The 21,978-nt window shown below is 37.7% G+C and overlaps 1 protein-coding gene and 1 pseudogene across 2 annotated transcripts; one reads left to right on the top strand and one right to left on the bottom strand.

Annotated features, from left to right (window-relative positions):
- The first annotated feature begins 7,421 nt into the window (after positions 1–7,421).
- Positions 7,422–10,378, top strand: LOC143610315 (gibberellin 2-beta-dioxygenase 8-like). Its single transcript, XM_077084828.1, has 3 exons — positions 7,422–7,909; positions 9,115–9,445; positions 9,985–10,378. The coding sequence occupies exons 1-3, from the start codon at positions 7,452–7,454 to the stop codon at positions 10,213–10,215; spliced, it is 1,020 nt and encodes a 339-aa protein (XP_076940943.1). The 5' UTR covers positions 7,422–7,451; the 3' UTR covers positions 10,216–10,378.
- Positions 10,379–10,842: 464 nt separating this feature from the next.
- Positions 10,843–15,745, bottom strand: LOC143610309 (asparagine synthetase [glutamine-hydrolyzing] 1-like; annotated as a pseudogene). Its single transcript, XR_013149565.1, has 11 exons — positions 15,562–15,745; positions 15,334–15,472; positions 14,783–14,878; positions 13,925–14,258; positions 13,683–13,844; positions 12,387–12,467; positions 11,925–12,281; positions 11,774–11,854; positions 11,589–11,675; positions 11,394–11,501; positions 10,843–11,299 (listed from the first exon to the last, which is right to left on the bottom strand). The product of XR_013149565.1 is annotated as an asparagine synthetase [glutamine-hydrolyzing] 1-like (transcript).
- Between the last annotated feature and the right edge of the window lie 6,233 nt (positions 15,746–21,978).

The following is a 21,978-nucleotide window of genomic DNA, read 5'->3' as shown; positions in this document are numbered from 1 at the left end:
TTAGAACAAGTCAGACATTTAGCTACGAACACAGCAATATCCTTTTTCATACCGGGCCACCAATAAGTAATGCGCAAATCCTTGTACATCTTATCAGCGCCAGGATGAATAGAATACCGAGATTTGTGCGCTTCACTCAGGATATCAGCGCGAAGATTCTCATCAAAGGGAATCCAGATGCGATTAAGATAGCAGAGAATTCCACTCAGATTAGGGACAAAGAGTGCTTCCGCGCCACACGCTAACTCGGCGCGAAGGTTACCATTACTGATGGATGCGCGCTGCGCGTCACGAATACGCGATTCAAGGTTGCTTTGAATCGGCGCGAAGTGAAGCTGCGTGCGCGGCAAAATACAGTTAAGCTGGCAGGGTTTTCGGCTGAGCGCATCGGCTACCACATTAGCCTTACCAGGATGATACCGGATCTCACAATCGTAATCGCTGATGAGTTCGTTCCATCGGCGTTGTCTCATGTTAAGTTCCTTCTGATCAAAGATATGCTGAAGGCTTTTATGGTCAGTGTAGAGGATACACTTAGTACCATAAAGGTAGTGTCTCCAGATCTTCAAGGCAAATACAACTGCACCAAGTTCGAGGTCGTGAGTTGTATAATTCTTTTCATGAACCTTAAGTTGCCTTGATGCGTAAGCGATAACCTTGCCTCGTTGCATAAGAACACAACCGAGACCTTGGTTGGATGCATCGCAATACACGACAAAATCATCATTACCCTCAGGTAGCGCAAGAACAGGAGCTTCACACAACAGACGCTTGAGCGTTAGAAAGGCTTCTTCTTGCTTCGAGCCCCAAATATACGGTTTACCTTTGTGCGTTAGAGCTGTTAAAGGCAAAGCGATCTTCGAGAAGTTCGAAATGAAACGCCGGTAATAACCAGCTAAGCCCAGAAAGGAACGGATCTCAGAAGGAGAGGATGGCGTAATCCAGTTCTTGATTGCTTCAATCTTGGATGGGTCGACATGAATACCCATCTTGTTTACAACATGACCAAGAAACTGTACTTCATCAGACCAAAATTCACACTTGGAAAGCTTAGCATAGAGTTGTTCAGCTCTAAGCTTTTGCAATACCAATCGGAGATGTTGCTCGTGCTCGGCCTTGGTCTTAGAATACACCAGAACATCATCGATAAACACAATCACGAATTTATCCAGGAAGGGCCTACACACCCGATTCATTAGATCCATGAAAACGGCGGGTGCGTTGGTTAGACCGAAGGACATGACCAAGAATTCAAAATGGCCATAACGAGTTCGAAAAGCAGTCTTCGGAACATCTTCATCGCGGATGCGCAACTGGTGATAACCAGAGCGGAGATCAATCTTCGAGAAACAAGAGGCACCTTGGAGTTGATCAAAGAGGTCGTCAATACGCGGTAAGGGATACCGGTTTTTAATGGTGAGTTTTCAACTCGCGGTAATCAATACACATGCGAAACGATCCATCTTTCTTTTTAACGAACAACACCGGAGCACCCCAGGGCGAAGAGCTAGGGCGAATGAATCCTTTAGCAGTCATCTCTTGAAGTTGGCTTGCCAATTCTTGCATCTCAGCGGGTGCAAGACGATAAGGAGATTTAGCTACGGGGGAAGCACCAGGGACAAGATCAATGCGGAACTCGACTTCACGAGCGGGAGGGATACCAGGAAGATCATCAGGAAAAACTTCAGGGAAGTCGCGCACGATGGGGATATCGCGAAGCTTCTTTTCTTCAGCAGGTTTAACCACATGGGCTAAGAATGCAACATACTTCTTCCGCATGAGTCTTTGGGCTTCGGCGCAAGACATAAGCTTAAGACCGCGGGAGGGTTTTTCGCCGTAGATATGAAGATCACCATTTTCTCGAGGTATGCGAATCAACTTCTTGGCGCAAATAACTTCGGCGCGATTATGCGAAAGCCAGTCCATACCAATGATAACATCAAAGCTTCCAAGAGGCATGGGGATGAGGTCGATCAGAAAATCGTTTTCGTTAAGGTTAAGCGTGCAATCTTTAATCACTGAGTTTATTAAAACAGTTTCACCATTAGCCAATTCAACTGAAAAATTTTCTTTTAAATCGTTGCGCGGTCGCGCAAGCTTCTGCTCGAAGGCGCGAGAGATAAAACTTCGATCGGCGCCAGTATCAAAAAGTACAGAAGCATAAAATCCGTTAAGCAAAAATGTACCATTAACTACGTCATTATTCGCTTGCGCTTGGTGCGCGGTTATGTTAAAAGCTCGTCCACGCGTTACTTGGTTCGAAATCTGGTTCACCGGATTCGCTTGTGTGATTTGCACTTGTAGTCTCGGGCACGCGTTCCGGAAATGACTGGGATCACCGCAGTTAAAGCACGATCTGGGTCGTGGGTTTTGGTAGGTTGGTTGTGGGTTCTGCGGGTAGACTGGTGGTGTTGGCGTAATTGGATTGGCGGGAAGGACTCTACAGTTCTCAGCAGTGTGACCAGTACGGCCACATCGGTTACAAAGTCGACACGGGGTTTGGGTTGGGTGGTGAAATCTACAGGTTGGGCAAAAGGGGTGGTTTCCTGTGTAAGGTTTCTTAGTTGGTGGGGCAGGGAGTGCTGGATTGGTTAAGGCATAGTTGTGGACTATAGGGGGAGTTGGGTAGGCTGATAGTGGGTTAGGCGCGTAAACTGGGGGTTGATAAATGGGTTGCTGGACAATGGGCGGGTTGGTAAGCGCATAGGCTTTGCGCCTGCGCTTGAGGTTGTTACGGTTTGAGGGTTCTGGTTTGGTTTCTGTTGGTTCAGGAACAGTCTTGGTGAGTTTGGTCTTTTCTGTTCCCCGCAGGAACAAGGTTCCTGCTCTGACATGGTTGTCGCTGAGCACAGCGGCCAACTCAATAGCGTCAGGGAGGGTTACTGGGTTTCTGGCCCATACCGAATCTTGAATTTCCATGGGGAGACCCCCAAGGAATTTCTCTATGGCTCGGCGGGAAGGGGTAACAAGGTGAGGGACCAGTAAGCTTAGCTCGTGGAAGCGCGTCGCGTACTCGCGCGCTTCACCACTGTACTGCTTAAGATTCCAAAATTCCTCCTCCAGGCGCTTAACTTCGTTGGGAGGGCAGAATTCTCGCGTCAGAATTTCCTTGAATTCCTCCCAGAGCATGCTGGAAGCAGCTTCTGCGCCACGCGCATGAGCTACTCCATTCCACCATGTAAGCGCTCTGGATTCCAGGACACTGGAAGCATACAGGGTTCGTCTGTCTGAGGGGCATTGGGTGTGGAGGAAAGTGTTTTCTATTTTCTCAAGCCACTGGAGCATCACGGTGGCTCCTTCAAGACCTGTGAACTTTGGAGGGTTACCCGCGTTAAAGGACTTAATGTTGTAACTGGAGGTGTTGGTATTGTTTTGGCTCAAAGCTTGGGCTATTGCGGCGGCCATTTCCTGGGAACGTTGCTGTCTATGCATGCGCGAGGCTTCTCTTCTCTGAAATCGGCGAGATAGCGGAGGCATTCTATAAAAGTTTTAATTTTAGTTAATATCTTGGTTTTAGCGCAAAGTTTTAATCTTATAAAGCTTGGTTCCGCAGAGTTAGATACTATCAAAAGTTAAAGTAGATTAAATGACCCTAAATGCAGACTTAATAAAGGTAACAAATTCCGAATCAAGAATCGACAATTCATGTATCACCATGACTTTCCGAATTCCCAATTTAAAATATACGAGCAAACAAGTATTGGAGATTGACGATTCATGTATCACCATGACTTTTCAATCCTCAATATAAAATATACAAGAAAATGAGTATTGGAGGTTGACAATTCATGTATCACCATGACTTTTCAAGTCTCCAACCTCAGAACATAATCGTAAATGGAAATTGAAAATCAACTATTCATGTATCACCATGACTTTTCGGATTTTCAAACCCAACAAACGAATATGTAAGTAAAATCAATAAAAATCGAAATTCAACAAAAATCGAAATATCGCGGAGTAGAACATAAAATCATACACTGCACAAGCGCGAGCATATTCATAAATAACGAGTAATTAACAATAAGCGCGCAAACATGAGATTTCTCTCATGCGCGAGAAGGGACTCTTAGGTATTCTAGGCCGTTACGTCTAACCACCTATCCTAAAGTCAACGAGCTCTGATACCAATCTGTAACACCCCGACCAAAGGCGGATTATACATCGGGGCGCCACATATTGTTTCATTACTCGTGACACTATTGGGTGTCAATATTTAATAAATACATTCATTCGCGCACGCGCAGGGTAAACACAAGATAACATAAATCAACATAAATCAATATATTATAAGACAAAATATTCGAACAACAAAAACTTGTCTTGATACATTTTAATCTAGGTCCAAAATAAAGAAACTTCCTATGTGTCCACAAGCTCCAAAACAGCTACTGCAAACCTGAACATGTGTTAAAATAAACGTCAAACACTTGCGTGTTGGTGAGAAATCAAGTTTAATACAATACATAGATAACAATAAATCTGCGCGCAACATGTGTATGTCTGGGTTTCAACAAGGGTGTAATCAGATCGGGACCAACTCTAAGAGACAAGACTGCCAGTGCTCACAATTGAGCTCACAAACAAGACTAACTGTGCAAGTGTAACAAAAGAGAAAATCATAAACGATAGTTCTCCCGTGTTCATCTAATGGTACCATGCGAACTGCGGAATAGACCGACAAGACGGTTAATGATCCACACATACAAATAAACAGCCAAGTCTACATCCTCAACACATGGGATACTGCGCGACTAAAGTTCATAAACAAGTTTAAGACTCTAAGTTTTGTATGAACACATGAACATCCCAAAGCATTTAAAATAAAAAGGGATTAGGTACGAGATAACTCACTTGATAAACGATGCGGTGTAAGATAAAGCAAGAACCAACTTTAAACAAGCACAAGTTAACCTATAATTAAAGATTATTGTTTTAACGATTGGTTTTAAGTCTTGAATATAAGTTAGCATAATTAATAAGTAAATTATTATATATATATATTACCGGAAAAGCAGGGCAGAACAGGGAGGAAGACGGAGGCAGAGAGGGAGGCGGCAGAGAGCAAGGAAAACAGGAGAGATTAAGTGTTTTGTGTGTGTAGTGTTATGAAAATAATACTATATATAGGCAAACCCTAGGGGACACAAACCCTAGAAAAGATCTCCAAAAGTAAAAGAAAAGATATCAACAGTAAAAAGTTCTGAAAAGTAAAGATATCAAAAGATATGGAAAGATATGGCAGCTGCAGAGGCAAGATAAAGCTGTCAGGGAACAGTAAAAAGCATGGGCGGGTCAGATAAAGGTACAGGTCAAGCATGGCAAAAGCAGATCTCAAAAGATTATGTCAGTCACTTTATCTGTCAACCAATGGGGTTGGCGCGCATGCTGCGCCGAAAGCAACTTTTCAGACATAAAGCAGATTAGGTCAACAGCTCAAAAGATAAGACAACTCAAAAGCAACGGCTAGATTAAACAGAAGAAAACTCAAAGGGTTTAGCGCGAGGAGGCTAAGGCGCGAAGACAAAAGTGCGCGAGCGCGAAGGCAGACAGAACCAACCTTAACGCGTCGCGGGAAGAATCACATTTCTTAGCGCGCCACGGGAAGAATCACATTTCTTAGCGCGCCGCGGGAGGAACTAAAATTCCTAGCGCGCCGCGGGAAGAACTATAATTCTTCGCGCGTCGAGGGATGAACTAAAATTCTTAGCGCGCTGCGAGAAGAGTTCATTTCGCGTAACGCTGAAACAGGTGGTCTTCACGCAGGATTCCTTGTAAGGGGTCTGGCGCGTGGAGCTGCGCAGACAACCTTAGGCGGGAAGGAACAAGGACAGCAAAGTGTTAGAAGAAAAAGAGGGAAACAAGGCGTAAGGGCGGGACGGCGACAAGAGGGAAAAGAAGGCGGAAAGAGAGGAGAGGGACGGGACGGCGGAAAGAAAGAGAGGAAGAGGCGGGAAGGAAAATATATTATTATTATTAAAAATAAAGTATAAGTATAAATAAATATTAAATCATAAAAGAAAGGGATCGGAGAAACGGGTACCTGGGTCGGGTCGGATCGGGCAGATGTCACACAAGTCGAGTCAGGCAAGCCCAAGTCATGTGTAAGACCAAATTAGGGTCGAAACGATTGATGCAAAAAGGGCTAATTTAGTCTGGTTCATGTTGGTACGGTTTTGAGTCGAAAATGGTCAACTTAGAATAGGTTTTGGATTATAGCGATGCACCGCGCGAGCACCCAACTAGTTTTATTAAAAGCTCCAGCTATTCTACCAAACACCTAAATATTTTTAAAAAACTATAGCTAACAGCTACAACTTCTAGTCATAGTGCTTAGGGTGTAATTATTCATTTATTTGGTACCTTTGTGTAGTTCCTTCTGCACACAATATTCGTGAGACTTGTCATAAGGATATTATTCGTTATTTGACGAGCACTAAAGACTCAAAATAAAAAGAAAAAAAAACTAAATGATTAAAACGATAGACTAATCACACTTCAAAACAATGAAAATATATTACAGGAAATCTTAAATTTTGGACAAATTATGTGCAAGTTAAAACAATATTTTTTTATTTTGTAATTTACTTAAGGAATAATTACATTACATAATAATCAAAATAACTAATAATTTCCGTTGCCAAGAGCAATCATAGTAACGTAATTATCATATATTTATACTTGATTTTCACCCAGTTTCTCTCACAATAATGATTATGGACGAAATGGAAAAACGTACCAGTGAAATCGTGTATAAATCAAATGTAAATATAGTGTAAAATCTATAATGATTGTGCTATTGGAATTATTTTTGAAACAAAAACAAAAATTATGATTATCATTGGTCAAATTATAAGTATGAATTAATGATAATCGACAAGATGTGATGATAGTTTGATTATTAAAATCTAATTTTCCTTAATATATATTTGTAGTTTTATCTGGTTTTTACTTTACTTTAAATTAAATAATAATAATATCTATAAAAAAAATGCTAGATGTCATTCTCTGGTTGCTCTCCACCCATTTCAAATTACCAGATTGTTTGATTTGTTATTTGAGGTTACTGGTCTCACCAAACCCGCCCCTATTCATAAAACGAATATCTGTGTTCATGTTTCTTCGTTTCAAAAATCAACATGTTCATATTCATTTATGTTCGTTCGTTAAAAAACTTTAAAACATATACATCTCAATTGTAAGACAATTGTAAGAGCCCAAACGTTAAAACATATACTAAACTTAATAAACTAACGTATACATATTAAATCAAAACAAAACCACATTAAAAAATAAAACAAATTGTCACAAAATATAAAAAAGAACGATAAAAACAAAAATTAAATAAACTCGCGTAATACCCGGGACATAAACCAGCGTGATATAATAGCTAAGCAAACAAACACCAAATCCTTTGTATCTTCAACCTCTAAACCTTAAACCCAAATCCAATGCAACAGTTCTCCGAAACCTTAAACTCCTACCCACCATGTTTCCGTCAAAAACACACACACCAACTCACCAACAACAACCCGAAACCCGAACAACAACACGACCTACTTCCATCAATAGATCTCCAACAAATCAACCTTACCAAACTCAACGAAGCCTGCACAGAGTGGGGAATATTCCGGCTAGTCAACCACGATATTCCGGCGAGTTTGTTGTCGGAGTTACATGAACATGCTGTTAAAGTATTTGAGCTTGGGTTTGAATACAAACAAGCGTTGTTTGAATCGATTCCGTCGTCTGTAATGTCGTACTTTTGGGGTACTCCGGCGATTACTCCGGCGGGTGAAGCACTTGCGTTGAAGAAGGATACGTATAATTGGGTTGAAGGGTTGAATATTCCGTTTAGTCAACCGTCAATGGTTGACTGCGTTGACCATCCTTTAATCCGTGAGTTCAGGTTAGTTTTTTGGTTGACTTTAATTTCATGTATTTATATGCATTTTGTGTAGTATATAAAAGTGACAAAAGTGAAGATTAATAATCTCACATTTTAAGTTTTGTGTAATTTATATTTTATAAATAAATGGGTTTATGAGAATGTAAGTTTTTAAAATTAGGCGAGTTAAATAAAACATATGGAGTAGTTACTAAAAAGTGTTATTTCCTTTTAAGATAATTTGAACATAGTGAATAAAAAATACCCATTAATTAATAATTAAGTTTTATAATTGTTAAATTAAGACAAATAAAAAAGTTAAAAAAGATAAATAGTAACCAAATTTTATATATGTTTTGTTTGCTCACTTAATTTTAAATTTTATCACTTAACAAACTTACTTACTTTCCTTACCAAAGTGTTGATGGCATTTTAATGTTTTCTTGTAAGGGTTAAAATAAAAATAAAAAATCCAGTTGATTTAAACTTTAAAATACTCATTTTGATAATTTTCTTATTTGAAACGATTTATTTCAACCCAAATAACTTTACTCATAGATATTTTAAACCCGAATTAAATTAGTACTTTTAAAACAACTCGTATTGAACCGAATATATGTTGCTTAGAATCCGTTTTAGCTCAAACTCATTTTTTTACATCTTTTGTACATAACCAGCTTTGATATTATCAAAAAGGGGTAGCGGCATAGCGTGTTGCCTGTTTGTCTTCTGTTTCGATTTAATCACTACGTTGTTTATTTGTTTAAAATTCTACCCTAACCAGGGCCGTCTTTGAGAATTAAAATACTTCGGCCGAGCCAAAATAAAAAAGCCCGTAGGCTTTAACGAAATTTTTTTATTCGCTAATGTACATGGATAGAACTTTTATCGACCAATTTATTATAAACAGAAACCATTCTAAACATGTAATTATTTCATAAGCCATTACAAATAAACTTATTTTTAACATCAAAAAACATATATATGTAATATGCATAAAAGCTTTAACGAAAATTTTTTATTCGCTAATTTTGATAATATTAACCCTAAATAAGCTGATAAATTTTTAAAATACTCTTATTATCATCTAAATGTATTTAGCTCAGAACCTATTTTACCTCAAACCGACTTCACTTGGAGTCTAATTTGATATATGTTTATTGGTGGATAAAAAGAGTTACACGCTTACACTAACAATTGTATGATTATTATTTGATAATTCACAGGAGATTATTAGAAAGTTACAGGGTCCACCTAGAAAGGGTGTCAAAGTCAATATTCGGTGCGATGTTACAAAATCAAGAATTGTCCCAAGACAATGAATGTTACTTGTCATCATCAACGGGACACTTGAGGGTGTATAGATATCCAAGGTGCTGTTTTGACAACCCACCAAAAGTTTGGGGTATGGAGGTGCACACTGATAGTTCTGTGGTGACTGTTTTGAATCAATTTGAAGTTGGAGGACTTCAAATACATTCTTCCAAAGATAACACATGGGTTGATGCTAAACCGGTTCCCAACACACTTCTAGTTCATCTTGGTGACATGATGCAGGTTTCTTATTTACGAGCCAATCGAGATCGGCTCGTTAAAAGCTCGACCGAACAGAGTTTAATCGAGCCTGAGTCCCAGCTCGAGCCTATAAGAAAGCAAGTTTAATAAACAAGTTGAGTTTCACTTATGAGCTCGAGCCAGCTCGCGAGCCTAAACAAGGCTACCATTTATTTAATTTTTTGAAATGTATATTTAATAATTATTAACTATTATATATAACTTATGAAAAATAAAAGTAAAAAAATAATAATCTTTTTTTATGCATAAAATTATAACAAAAAAAATAATTATAATTATATAATAATTGATAAATAGTATACGAGCAGAGCCTGAGCCCAACTTGAGCTTGAAAATCTACTCATGAGCTGAGCTCGAGCTTTGAAAATGGACCTCGAAACGAGCCGAGCTCGAGCTCTGTGTTAGTTAAACAAGCCGAGCTCGAGCCTAGTCGAGCTTGGGTTTGGCTCGTTTGCACCCCTACTATTTAAGTTGAATACATAATAACCCTCTTAGTTACATTTTTTTAAAATTGGTTTCAGGCAATAAGTAATGACAAGTACAAGAGTGCGAAGCATCGGGTGTTGGTGAATAGGGAAAAAGAACGGTTTTCGATCGGGTACTTCGTGTTCCCGAGCGATGACTGTGTGATCCGGAGCCCAAACTACAAGCCGTTTACGTATCCAGATTTTAGGGCCCAAGTCCAGCATGATGTTAAGACTTTGGGCCTTAAGGTTGGGCTTTCAAGATTCAGGGTCAATGGGGACTTTTAAATGGGCTACTTTGGTCTCACCCTTGTTTTTGTAGAACTCATTTTCTGCATGTTCTTCATACACCATGGCACCATATCTTCTTTCCTAGATAAATTGCATTTAGTTGGTTACAAGTATCCAATTATGATTATAGTTGGTGATGTATCAAAAAAATAAAATTTAATAACGTTGTCATCATTCTCGAAAATATATTTAGATTTTACCAAGTCAATGACGAATCTAAAAGAAATATGTATAGTAATCAACTAAACACTCGTGTTAAAATGTCCAAATAACTTTAAAATTGATTTATTATTCCCGATTTTACGTGCTTTAAGAATGGCTAACTCACACACCAACAGTAACACGCCAATGTACACCTTTTTGTCATACCTTGATACTATTGGACTACAAAACTTTATTATCTAACATTTAGCTAAATTTAAAGTGTTAAATTATTAATTTACTAACATTTGCTTATTTGTTATTGGGCTTCATACTTAAACTGGGCTAGTAGGACCAATGGGCCTAGGTAGTTTCTTGTTTTCACAGTTTAACTAGACAGAGTTGGGCCTTAGAGGACCTATACTCCTATAGAGCCCAGTTCTTCTACGCCTGTAGACCAAAATTATGTTACATAACTAAAATATAGTTCACAATTTTATTATTATTTTTTGGATATATATATTTGCCTATTATTGATGCACATAACAAACTAATGGAATGACAACAGTCTTCATGAAACAAAGATTTACATATAGTTACCATTACACACAAATTAAAACCAACAAACGAGCTAACAACCAACACATCATAAAAACACGTTGCAACTCGACTTAATTTATTCAATAACAAACCCCTAACTATGAATCACGAGCTCAGAGCCCGTAACACCCATCATCAGTGGCACATTATCATTAACACTCGGCACTAAGTTCACTGAACCAACCGCCCCCGGGCCCTTCTTATATGCAGAATTATGGACCCCAAGTGCAGCCCTTCCAGACGGGTCAAGGTTGTTTGACCAAGAAGCATCCCACTCGATTGCTTTCGCAGTACTGCAAGCCACACTCGCCCCACCCGGGACAGTCAACTTAGCCGAATTCTGCAACAACAAAAAAGAAAAAAGAGTTGATTCTCAAAAACCGAGTTACTTGATTTATAGCATAATGTACAAGTCAATAATGCATGGAACTTGCCTGAGGGAAAAACCGCTCGAATATCATTCGGTAATAATAAGCTTCTTTTGTGACAGGCGTGTTGTGAGGGAATATACGCTCGGCATGAAGCATCATCTTGCTTGTTACCTACACACATTGATAAGTTGAGTTCGTGAACGAAAAAAAAAGATCAAACGGGCTGGGGCTGGGCCTGGGCCCGGCCCATTAACATACATGTTTTTCAGCATGAGATTTGAGTCCATCTATCCAGCTATACCCGACTCCATCACTAAACTGTTCTTTCTGTCGGTACAAGATATGCTGCAGGGCGTATACAATATTACAAACCCGTTAAACTAGGAGTGAGCAAAAATAACCGAATTAAGCAACAAAACAATTGACTTTGACTGTTTCAGTACCTTTGGCAAATAGGGTTGTTTTTCATCGTCAAAAGCCCGTCTAAGAACCCATTTCTCGATCCGTTTTTTATCCATATTGATCTGCATATAACCACATTAACCTTTGTATTTCAAGCCCATGTCATAACCGAAGCGGGCCTAAGTATCTTACCATTTTAGCTTCCGGGTCAATGCTCATTGCAACATTGATGAATTCTTTATCCAAAAACGGGACTCGGGCTTCCAAACCCCACGCGGATGTGGACTTATTGGCTCTCAAGCAATCATATTGATGAAGGGCTTTGATCTTGCGACACGTTTCTTGATGAAACTCTTCCTTATTGGGTGCCTTGTGGAAGTACAAGTACCCACCAAATATCTCATCCGCGCCTTCACCCGAGATGACCATTTTCACACCGAGAGATTTGATCTTACGAGACATCAAGAACATAGGCGTGCTGGCCCGGATTGTGGTTACATCGTATGTCTCGATATGGTAAATCACATCTTCGATTGCATCGATACCATCCTACAACATACCAAGATAAGTAACTTATGGATTACAAAAATGTAACCCGCAATGAATCGGGCCGGGCCACGGGCCCAATCCAGATAGAAAACTTTCGGAAAGTACCTGAACGGTGAAGTGGAATTCGTGATGAACGGTTCCTAGATAATCGGCTACCTCTCTTGCGGCCTTGAGATCAGGCGAGCCCTGTTTAATTGTACGACAAAGTTTGTCACTAATTTCGACTAATGTTTATTGCGTCACTAAATTTTGTATGTTTATTTTCGTTCCATCATCATCATCATCAGACCCTCCTCAGACCCTACCATAGCTTGGCTACATCTTACCCTCCTCAGACCCTACCATAGCTTGGCTATTGGTGGGATATACTGAGTACGATGATGATGATGATGATGATGATTTTCGTTCCAATTCCTTCGCCCTGCTTGCGGTGCGCGCATATAATGTATATATGTGTGAACCCTCGGGTGGGCAAAAGTAAAATTGCACTAATTTTAACGTTATTTTACTAATCTCGTGAAAATAACGTTAAAAGTGGCAGAAGGTTAATCAGGCATCATGTGGTGGCGTTGATAGCCGAAAGACAATGGTACATGCACCAATCAGCCGGTGTCCCGATGATTGAGTGCTATGTGCCTTATGTCCAAGGCTTGATGCAAAACTACTATCGAGCCGGGGGTCTCATCGGAAGCAGCCTCTCTATCTCTATGGGGTAGGGGTAAGGCTGTCTACATCTTACCCTCCTCAGACCCTACCATAGCTTGGCTATTGGTGGGATATACTGAGTACGATGATGATGATGATGATTTTCGTTCCAATTCCAGACCAACACATTGGTCAAACGAACTATAACACCGAACCAAGTAATCAATCCAGACCGATAACTAACGGTTCAGTTTTTTTTCTTTATTTTTGAAAAATAAAAATACGGTTGGTTTATGGTTATGCCTCGCTCCACAACCAAATCGAAATTCAAGTTCAAGACCGAACCAAACCGAACTTTTGTTATTATACTTGTGGCTTAAACTTATTATTTTGGTCCATTCAATAATAGGTGGTTAAAGGAAAAAAAATTAGGTTGGAAGAGGCCCATATACCAACCTTATTTTATGCCCAAATTCATGATTTTAGGCCCAAGTTCACTATTTTACGCCAACTTTTTTCAAACCCGAATCCAATGTTTTGGTCCCACCATTACTGTGCCCAACTATTTCATACCCAAATGTAAAACCGAAAAAATAAAAGCGAACGATTTTCTAAAACTTAAAAACTATAGTTTTCATTGTGTGTGCCCAAAACCGACTCATGCACACCCTTAATCATGACTAGCAAATATGTAAATTACGCCTGCTAAACCCTACTTAGCTCGACCCTAACGGGCTTAGCCATAATTTATTATACCTCAAGCCCAACGCAAAAAGAATGAAGCTGAGCTCCCCATTGCTTAGCAGCTTTTGTTTCCGCCATGTGACGGGCCGTAACAGATGCAACTAACGACGAATCTAGCCCGCCCGACAACAAGACACCAAAGGGCACATCCGTCATTAACCTTTTAATCACCGCCTACACATCCCAAAATCACACAATCAAACACTTCACCTTAAACAACATTAATCATTTAAACACAACAAAACAAATCTAACATTTTCAAACGCCCGCCTTAGAACAAGAGGATCATAAGGTGTTGACGGGATAGTCTCCGAGAACCAAGAAGGGTTGTACCATCGCCTAAACCCGCCGGTTTTGCTGGAATACAAATGTCCCGGTGGAAACACCTCAAAATGCTCACAAGCATCGTTTAAAACCTTTTAATTCCGATGAAATCCAAACCGAACTGTCAAGTCCCCAACCAATGTACAAGGATGTGATCCCGATCGCATCCCGAGCAGCCATGTAAGTATTATTGCGTGTATCTAATAACACAAATGAAAACATCCCGTCCAACATGTCCACAAAATTCTCTCCATGTTCTTCATACTACAAATATATTAAGTTTAGTTACACTAAAATAAATATGGTGTGCAAAAAAATGGAATAACCAAACCCAAATAAAAATTGATGTGTGGTTTTATGTTTTTGTATAAAACGGTTTTGCATGTGATTTTTAAAACCAAAATACCGAATAAAATCTAAGATTTTCATTTTTTATCTAGTAAGTTAAGTTAAGGAACTTCTAGAAACTTCACAAAAATTCCTGTTGGGGTCTTAGGTTCTCCAGCGGAGACCCAAGTTTATACCCGACTTGGGTAAACATCTTGGTGGCCCGCCGTCAAGAAAAAGTTGACCCTGATTCATTATTTGAACCTATTTTTTCTGGCTTAAAATTTTCAAGCCTAGATGCTAAAACCGTAAAACTAAATTAATTGTACACAAACCAAAAGATGAAAAAACCGAACTCGTCTTCAAAAACTCAAAACCAATGTTATAGTTTGAGCCCAAAAACGACTCATAGAACCTTATACCACAATACCACATTAAACAATTCTTTAAAATTTACTTACTAAATGCGCGATGACGTCACAATCGCTGCCGGTTTTAAACTTATGACCGGTCAAATTCTTCCGGAGCTCCTCATGGTTATATATCTCGCCATTAACCTACAAAATCACAACAAAAAATGACCTTCAAACCACTAACAAAATTAAAGTGATCATAAGAGCATCTACAACAAGATGCATTTTTCAAAGTTTGAATGATGTGGCATGAGGCTAACTTAATGCTTAAGAACTTCACCAATTGTAGAGTAAAGTTTGTAAGTTAAAGTTTGCATAACAAAACTTAATTCAAACCTTTAAGGGTGGGTCCCAAAGTCCTTTCTTTCACATACTTAAATGCATAATTTATATAGATATATAGTTTTAATATTTTTAATAAGGTTTGTGGATGTTTGTTGTTGTAAAAAAGCTAAGATTTTTGTGAAACGTTTGAAATCTGATGTGTAGCTGACGTGACGATTTGTTGGTGTGGATGGTCTAAGAGACAAACCACGTACACGTGACAAATTAAAACAACAATTTATTCATTTCATTATCATATGCACAAATGCACCCACCGTTACAACAATGGTTTCATCTTCGTTAAACAAGGGTTGATCACCGGAAGCAGGATCGATAATTGCGAGACGTTGATGCGATAAATAATTGTCCCCGTGCTGATATAACCCACTCCAGTCCGGCCCACGGTGCTTCAACCTTTAATTCACGTAAAAAACATCAATGTGTAATAATTTAAACCAATTATTATTATTATTTTGAATATTAATGCATGCATGCATGCATGCCTGCGAGAAAGCTCGAGGACGCGAACCCGCTTGGCCTGAGAATCGTCGGAGCAACCCAACAAAGCAAGTATTCCACACATGGCTACCGTATGAACGGATGAACGTACAACTAGCAATGCAGAGATTACAAGTTGTTGATGGATGGGACGAAGATAACCGACCGGAATGGGTGAAAATGAAACGTGGACGTACGTTCAAAATAATTAGTATTATTATTGTTATTGTTATGTTATGATGGTTATAACCGTATTGTTCGCCGCATATTTATAGACACTTCAGGCAAAGGTTTATTATTATTTTTTTTCATTTCTAGTGGCAAAGATTCTTTGGTTTTTTTGTTTTTTATTTATGTTTTGGATAAGGATGAATCGAATCTTGGTACTTGGTATGATCGTGATGGCATGTACGATATGCAGTGATAATTGTATGTTAGGTACCTCGTATGCTTACAGAGTTGAAACACATGGTTCTTTTGAAATTTTTATTATTGTTTTGATATATAAAAATTATGTTTATTCGTATGGTTTATAATTGGTTCATACTAAATATAAATTAATTGAATTGATGAGGGTGTTTCACATCTAACTACTTAGATGAAAATACTAAACTAGTGAAGGTTATTCTAGAGGCATGTGTTAGATGGATCAATTGAGCTTGATGAATGTGAACACGTAAAAGTGTATTAAGATATTAATTATATTTAGGAGTTTAAAAATATCAGCATAGCTCAAGGGTGCTTGGGGCATCTTCGGCATATATAGGTAATTGGTTTGGTCGGTTTACTCATAAATACCGTTCTTGGTGAAGGGATTTGGCTTGTGAAATTTTCATATCAGTTAAAGTCCAGTTTACATCCCTCCAAATTTTATGTTAACTTTTTAGTAGAAGACCATAGTAAATTATGGTTTTGGTTAATCTGCTCTCTTAGCCTCTTTAACCATTTTATTCAACCCTCCCCCCCCCCCCCCCCCCCCTGGCGATCCATGGTCCTAACCGAATTACATTTTTCACTTAGGCCCATTTACGGTGTTTCTTTTTATTAAAAAAACCTTTGTAATCCATCATTAAAATGTTCCCTCATGTGAGTGACACACTATCGTACTTGTAAATGTAAATGAGTTAGAAAAAGAGAACAAAATGGTAATAGACTTGTCACGAACTATCTCATGCGGATGGATGTGTTTGGACATGATAATTCATTGATGTTATAGGAGTTCGTAATTCCAAAACAAAACGCCATTGTCACGAAAGTTACGATATTTATATGAATATGCTTTAGATTGAGAGAAAATATACCAAAAGTCTAAATTCAATGGCATGACTCAATCAAACTTTTATGAGAAAATGTCCATACATTCTAGTTGCGTGTCTAGATGGTGTTTGATGTGTGTTAGTACACACACCAATTAAAAAAATAAAATTATTGTACAAAAAGGTGTCATGATAATTCTTATGTGTTGTGTATTATTAATAAAGGTCATATCCTACAAACATGAACACCATTTCTAAATGTGAATTAGTAAAAAATGAAGTGTTCATGGAGATCACTATATAAGAAACACTTTCGTGTTAAACAATTGTTCTCTTTTAATTTCCCATGACGTGATTATATATATTCGTCATATTCAAAGTATTGATTTGGGAGTCGTCATAGTATATATGAAACATGAAACTATGGATTTTGCGGTTTCATGAGAACATGTATCGATCTATTTTCCCATATAGTTCCGAAAATCAAATGGGAATTGGGTTTGCATATGGAGTTTGGGGTGAAAGAGTGGGTTTTCACGGCTCTAACCGGTAATGTCATTTACATTCTTTTTAAATATCTAAAGTCCATACCATCTTACGTTGATTGTATGTTTTTTCGATTAGAAGTGATTGGTAGTTAGTAAGACATTTCTAGTAGCAATGTTTTTAAAAACTTTTAGAATAATGATTGCACATTAAGTGATCAACGATTTAGTTAGAAGTGTTATGCATAATTTATTTATTATTTTGATGTAACATATAAGTATAAGTTGTTTGCCCTTAAACTCCTTGTACAAATAAATTCGATTCAAGACGATCTTGATCAAGAATTAAGATGGTGTAACTAGCCGAGTTTATAGTCTTAGAAACAATAGGCTTGAATCGAGGCTCCAGTTTCACCTATATTCACAATCCTGGCTCGAGTAATAGCAGGAGTGGGCCCACCCGATTAAAACCTAGACGTACGGTCGTTACACTTGTAGAACGTCCTAGCGGGTTTGGAAATATAAATTTTATATAATATTAAACTAACATATAAATATAAGTATTCTGAAAATATCATGATTTATAAATAAAATACAATTCAATCCTTTTTAATTTTTTGAAATCCTCAAACTTTTGCATGAGATCTTTCACACGTTAAACCAAATTTCTTAATTATAACTTATTGACAGATATTTAGATTTATTAATATTCAAACATATTAGAGTGAAAATATATTTATATTTTGACATTTTATAATACATAGCATAGAACAAACCATCCTTCTTCTTGTTAATATGAAAAAAAAGTGTTTCTAACATAATATTACTAAACTAATATTTACATAAAATCAATAATGTGACAAAAGAGATGGAGTATTTTATCAAATAAAAAGGATATACACAACAATAAATTTTATTATGATTTATGAACATTACATAAAAAAGGTAAGGAAAAGAATAATATAACATTTGTATTACTGATTAAAAAATCTCTTATAGACCTTTTGACCTTTAAAATTGTTGAGATGTCCTTAGAAAATCAAGACACTATTTTTAAACTTTCTTGTAAATAATATTCGGATTTGATTTATTTCAGCAATAAGTAGTATTTTTCTCATTAATGTTTCCGCCTGATTTTGATGTTTTCTAGATATATTGAGGCCAAAAACAAACAAAACAGGAAAAAAAAATTTTAAAAACACGCAATGACACGACTATGCACGTTTTTCTTGTAGTATATTTTTATCGAAAGAAATATCGGTATGACTTACGTAAAGTGTGTTTTATTAATATTTATTTCAATTCAATAGTATTTTCACTTGACACCCAAGTATTTGTGATTGGTTGTTTAATTTATTATTCCAAGTAATTAAACATCATGACGTTGCCATTTAAAAAATAATCACACCTTTTTCTTTCTTAATTAATCACCTTAATTACAATATGTACTTATAAATATTTAATCATGCTTATAAAAATGCTAAGTCTAGTTATATAAAAGTTCAATTCTAGACTTCTAATTTTGTGGAGTTGAATTGGACAATCAGGACATGCACTAACACGCGCCACCACTTGCAGTGCACTTCTAATTTTGTGGAGTTTGAATTGGACAATCAGGACATGCACTAACACGCGCCACCACTTGCAGTGCCCATGGTTTGTTGGGGTGTAGTGAGTGGTGCTAGTCGAATAAAAACTTCTTCACAAGCGAAGAGTGATGAGTTTGATTTTTGTATGTAGATCTTTAAACAAGTCAAGCTCGAGCTTAACTCGACCCATTACACAAGTTCCAAATATTTTATTGTATTTTTTTTTTGAACAGCTAACTAAGTAACGCCGGGTACTCCGTACGCGGCCCTCATTGGCTAGAGGTAGCCTGAGCCGGCCACTAATCTGGACGGACGGATCCCCTAGCGGTCCATCTGTTGAGGGATTCACCGGATAAAACCCGACCCCCACGCCCGCCAAACGGCACGACAGCGAGGAGCCGGTAAAACCGGGTGAGATCAGGACTCGAACTCTGGCAAGTCAGGGTCATCCCTCATATCTTCTATATAAGTTGGTGATAGTGAGGTTTGAACCCCTACCTCTCACTAATAAAGTGAGTGCTCTACCATTGAGCCACATCCAACTTATCTCCCATATTGTATTAAGAGTTGAATACAAAACTTTGATTACTACTCAAATAAACACAAAATTATCTTATACATAAAAGCAAAATATTTAATACAAAGTCGTTAATTTTACTTTATTAACAACACTTCAGTTTTATCGTTCAAATGAAAATTAACGAATTATTTAGAACAGAAAAATGGAAAGAAAAAAAATTAGTGTCCACGTATTTTCACCTTCCCTGAAGGAGAACAAAAGTAATTCAAACAAACAATCGTAATCAATTTACTTTGTGGAAAACAATGTTGTATGTGACAAAAAATGATGTGGCGAGAGCGATACGATGATATTAAATACAATATAAATGACCATTTTTTCAAATATGAAGCGTATAGATTTAAGTTGCACGAGATTGGCAAATAGACTTTTGTTTTTTTTTATATATATTACTAGGTTAGAAACCCGTGTATTACACAGGATGGAAAATAAAAATTACATAAAATAATCCTTGCTTTTAAATACGATTAAATCACAGCAATAGTTCGTTTTCATAATTGCGTCATTATAAATGAATGCCATAAGAGCAATGGCTCGTCACTTTGAAGATTGGAAATGACAATTTACATAATTTCATTTTAATACAACAAACTTTTGGAGATTATGAACAGCATGAGCCAACAAATTACTTGAATGCCTTACGATATCCACTTTGGGCTAAATAAAGCATGCTGCGCTGATGGTTTCATCATAAGTGCCACAATCAATCCAAACATCCCCCCTGTAATAAGCAATTCCAAATCTATCTAATGCTATAAAATCAATGTAAAATGGTTAATTTTCTCTTGCAACATAAAATTATATGATTTTGACCATTTTCTCTTACACTATGAGAAGATAAAAATGGTTACTTTGACATAAGGATAAAATGGTCATTTTCCCTTACATCATCAGATTATATGATTCTAGCCATTTTAAAAGATTTATACTTAAACTTAAAAGGTAAAAAAAAGGTTACTTTTTACATAAGTGTACAATTACAATTATCAGTTAGTGTCACTACTTTATCAATATTCAATTTTGCTACCATAATAGCAACATAATTAGCTAATAAATAGAGATAAGTCATATAATTATCGAAGAATATGGTCGCTAATTAGCTATGATTAAAAATTGTAACATCCTAAAATATTATAATATTAAATAAAGGAAGATTTCGTTAAGTTGTCGAGCGTTAAATATTATTAGCTAGTGTTTAATAAAGAAAAAGGGTCTTGGATTTGGAGTAATTAAGATGGATAAAAAAAGAGTAATGGGCCTTATGTCCATGGGCTTTAAGGGATATAAGTACCCCTTAAACCATCCTAAAACCCTAAATCCTCATTCTTACCATCTTATTCTCTAACACACTCATAACACACACACACACCCTACACCACCTTACGGCCAAGAGAGAAAGAGGGAAAGCGAAGTCGAGCGAACATTCGTTTTGGTGGATCTTGACTATTCGAGCCATACACGAGATTTATAGTTCATAAACAAGCTAGCCTAGGTCAAACGAAACGTAAAGGTATGATTTCGATCTTAAAGTTTATGTTTTTATAGACGGTTAGCCTTGAAACTTGAGTCTAGAATAGATCGGGTATGAATGAAACGTAAAGTTGTAAACTTGATGTTAGAGATGAACTTAACGAACTTACGACTGCTATGGCTCGTTAGAAATAAACCTTTAAACCTAGTATTGAACGTTTTAATCTAAAGGTCCAAGCTTTACGCACTTTCGGGCCGTGTTTTACCCAAAAACGGCTAAAGGAATGTTTGCGAGAATTATTAACATCTTATCGTTATATTACACCTTGAAAACCGACTGATTACAGAGGTTTTGGGACGAGCCGTAGCTGTTGCTGGGTAACTTCGCCCACAGCAAGTTCGCCCAGCAAGTTTGTTAAGCATACAAGTTCGCCTACTGTGAACTTCGTGTGGTATAAGTTCGCTAAGCATGCAAGTTCGCCTACTGTGAACTTCGCCTGGTATAAGTTCGCTAAGCATGCAAGTTCGCCTACTGTGAACTTCGCCTAGCATAAGTTCGCTTGTATAAGTTCGCCAAAGCCAAGTTCGCCGAACACCAGCCTCGCCGAATGTTAAGTTCGCCAAAAGTTAAGTTCGCTGGGAAATAAATTAAAATCCCAGTGAAAAATGTGTTAAGACAGTTAATGTAAATAAAATTTTTCCAAGCTGACCTGGCAGCTCGACCCCAGCCAGGGGCTCTGCCCCTTGGACTCTGTTAGGGGCTGCCGCCCCTAGAACCCCGCTGCCAAGGGCGCTGCCCCCGGACCCCGTTCGTTGTGGGATTACAATAGACTAGAAACACGATATGGGTAGTGATAGTTAATTAATACATGTAATTATTATACAGTTAGTCGTGCACAGCTCAGAAAAGGAATAACGATTAACGGTGAACGCAACAGGATCCAAGTAAGTTCTAGCCCCATTTATGTGCTATGTTTTCGGGGCTGTGTGCATACTCAATATGTTTGTTAATACGCTTATCCTAAGAGATAAGTGTATGCCT

This window comes from Bidens hawaiensis, unplaced genomic scaffold, assembly GCF_021521415.1.
Source record: "Bidens hawaiensis isolate Kalapana, Puna unplaced genomic scaffold, B.hawaiensis_p1.1 tig00025672_1, whole genome shotgun sequence".
Classification (NCBI taxonomy): Eukaryota; Viridiplantae; Streptophyta; class Magnoliopsida; order Asterales; family Asteraceae; genus Bidens; species Bidens hawaiensis.
The sequence above is the reverse complement of the archived record's forward strand: the minus strand, read 5'-3'. Positions and strand labels throughout refer to the sequence as shown.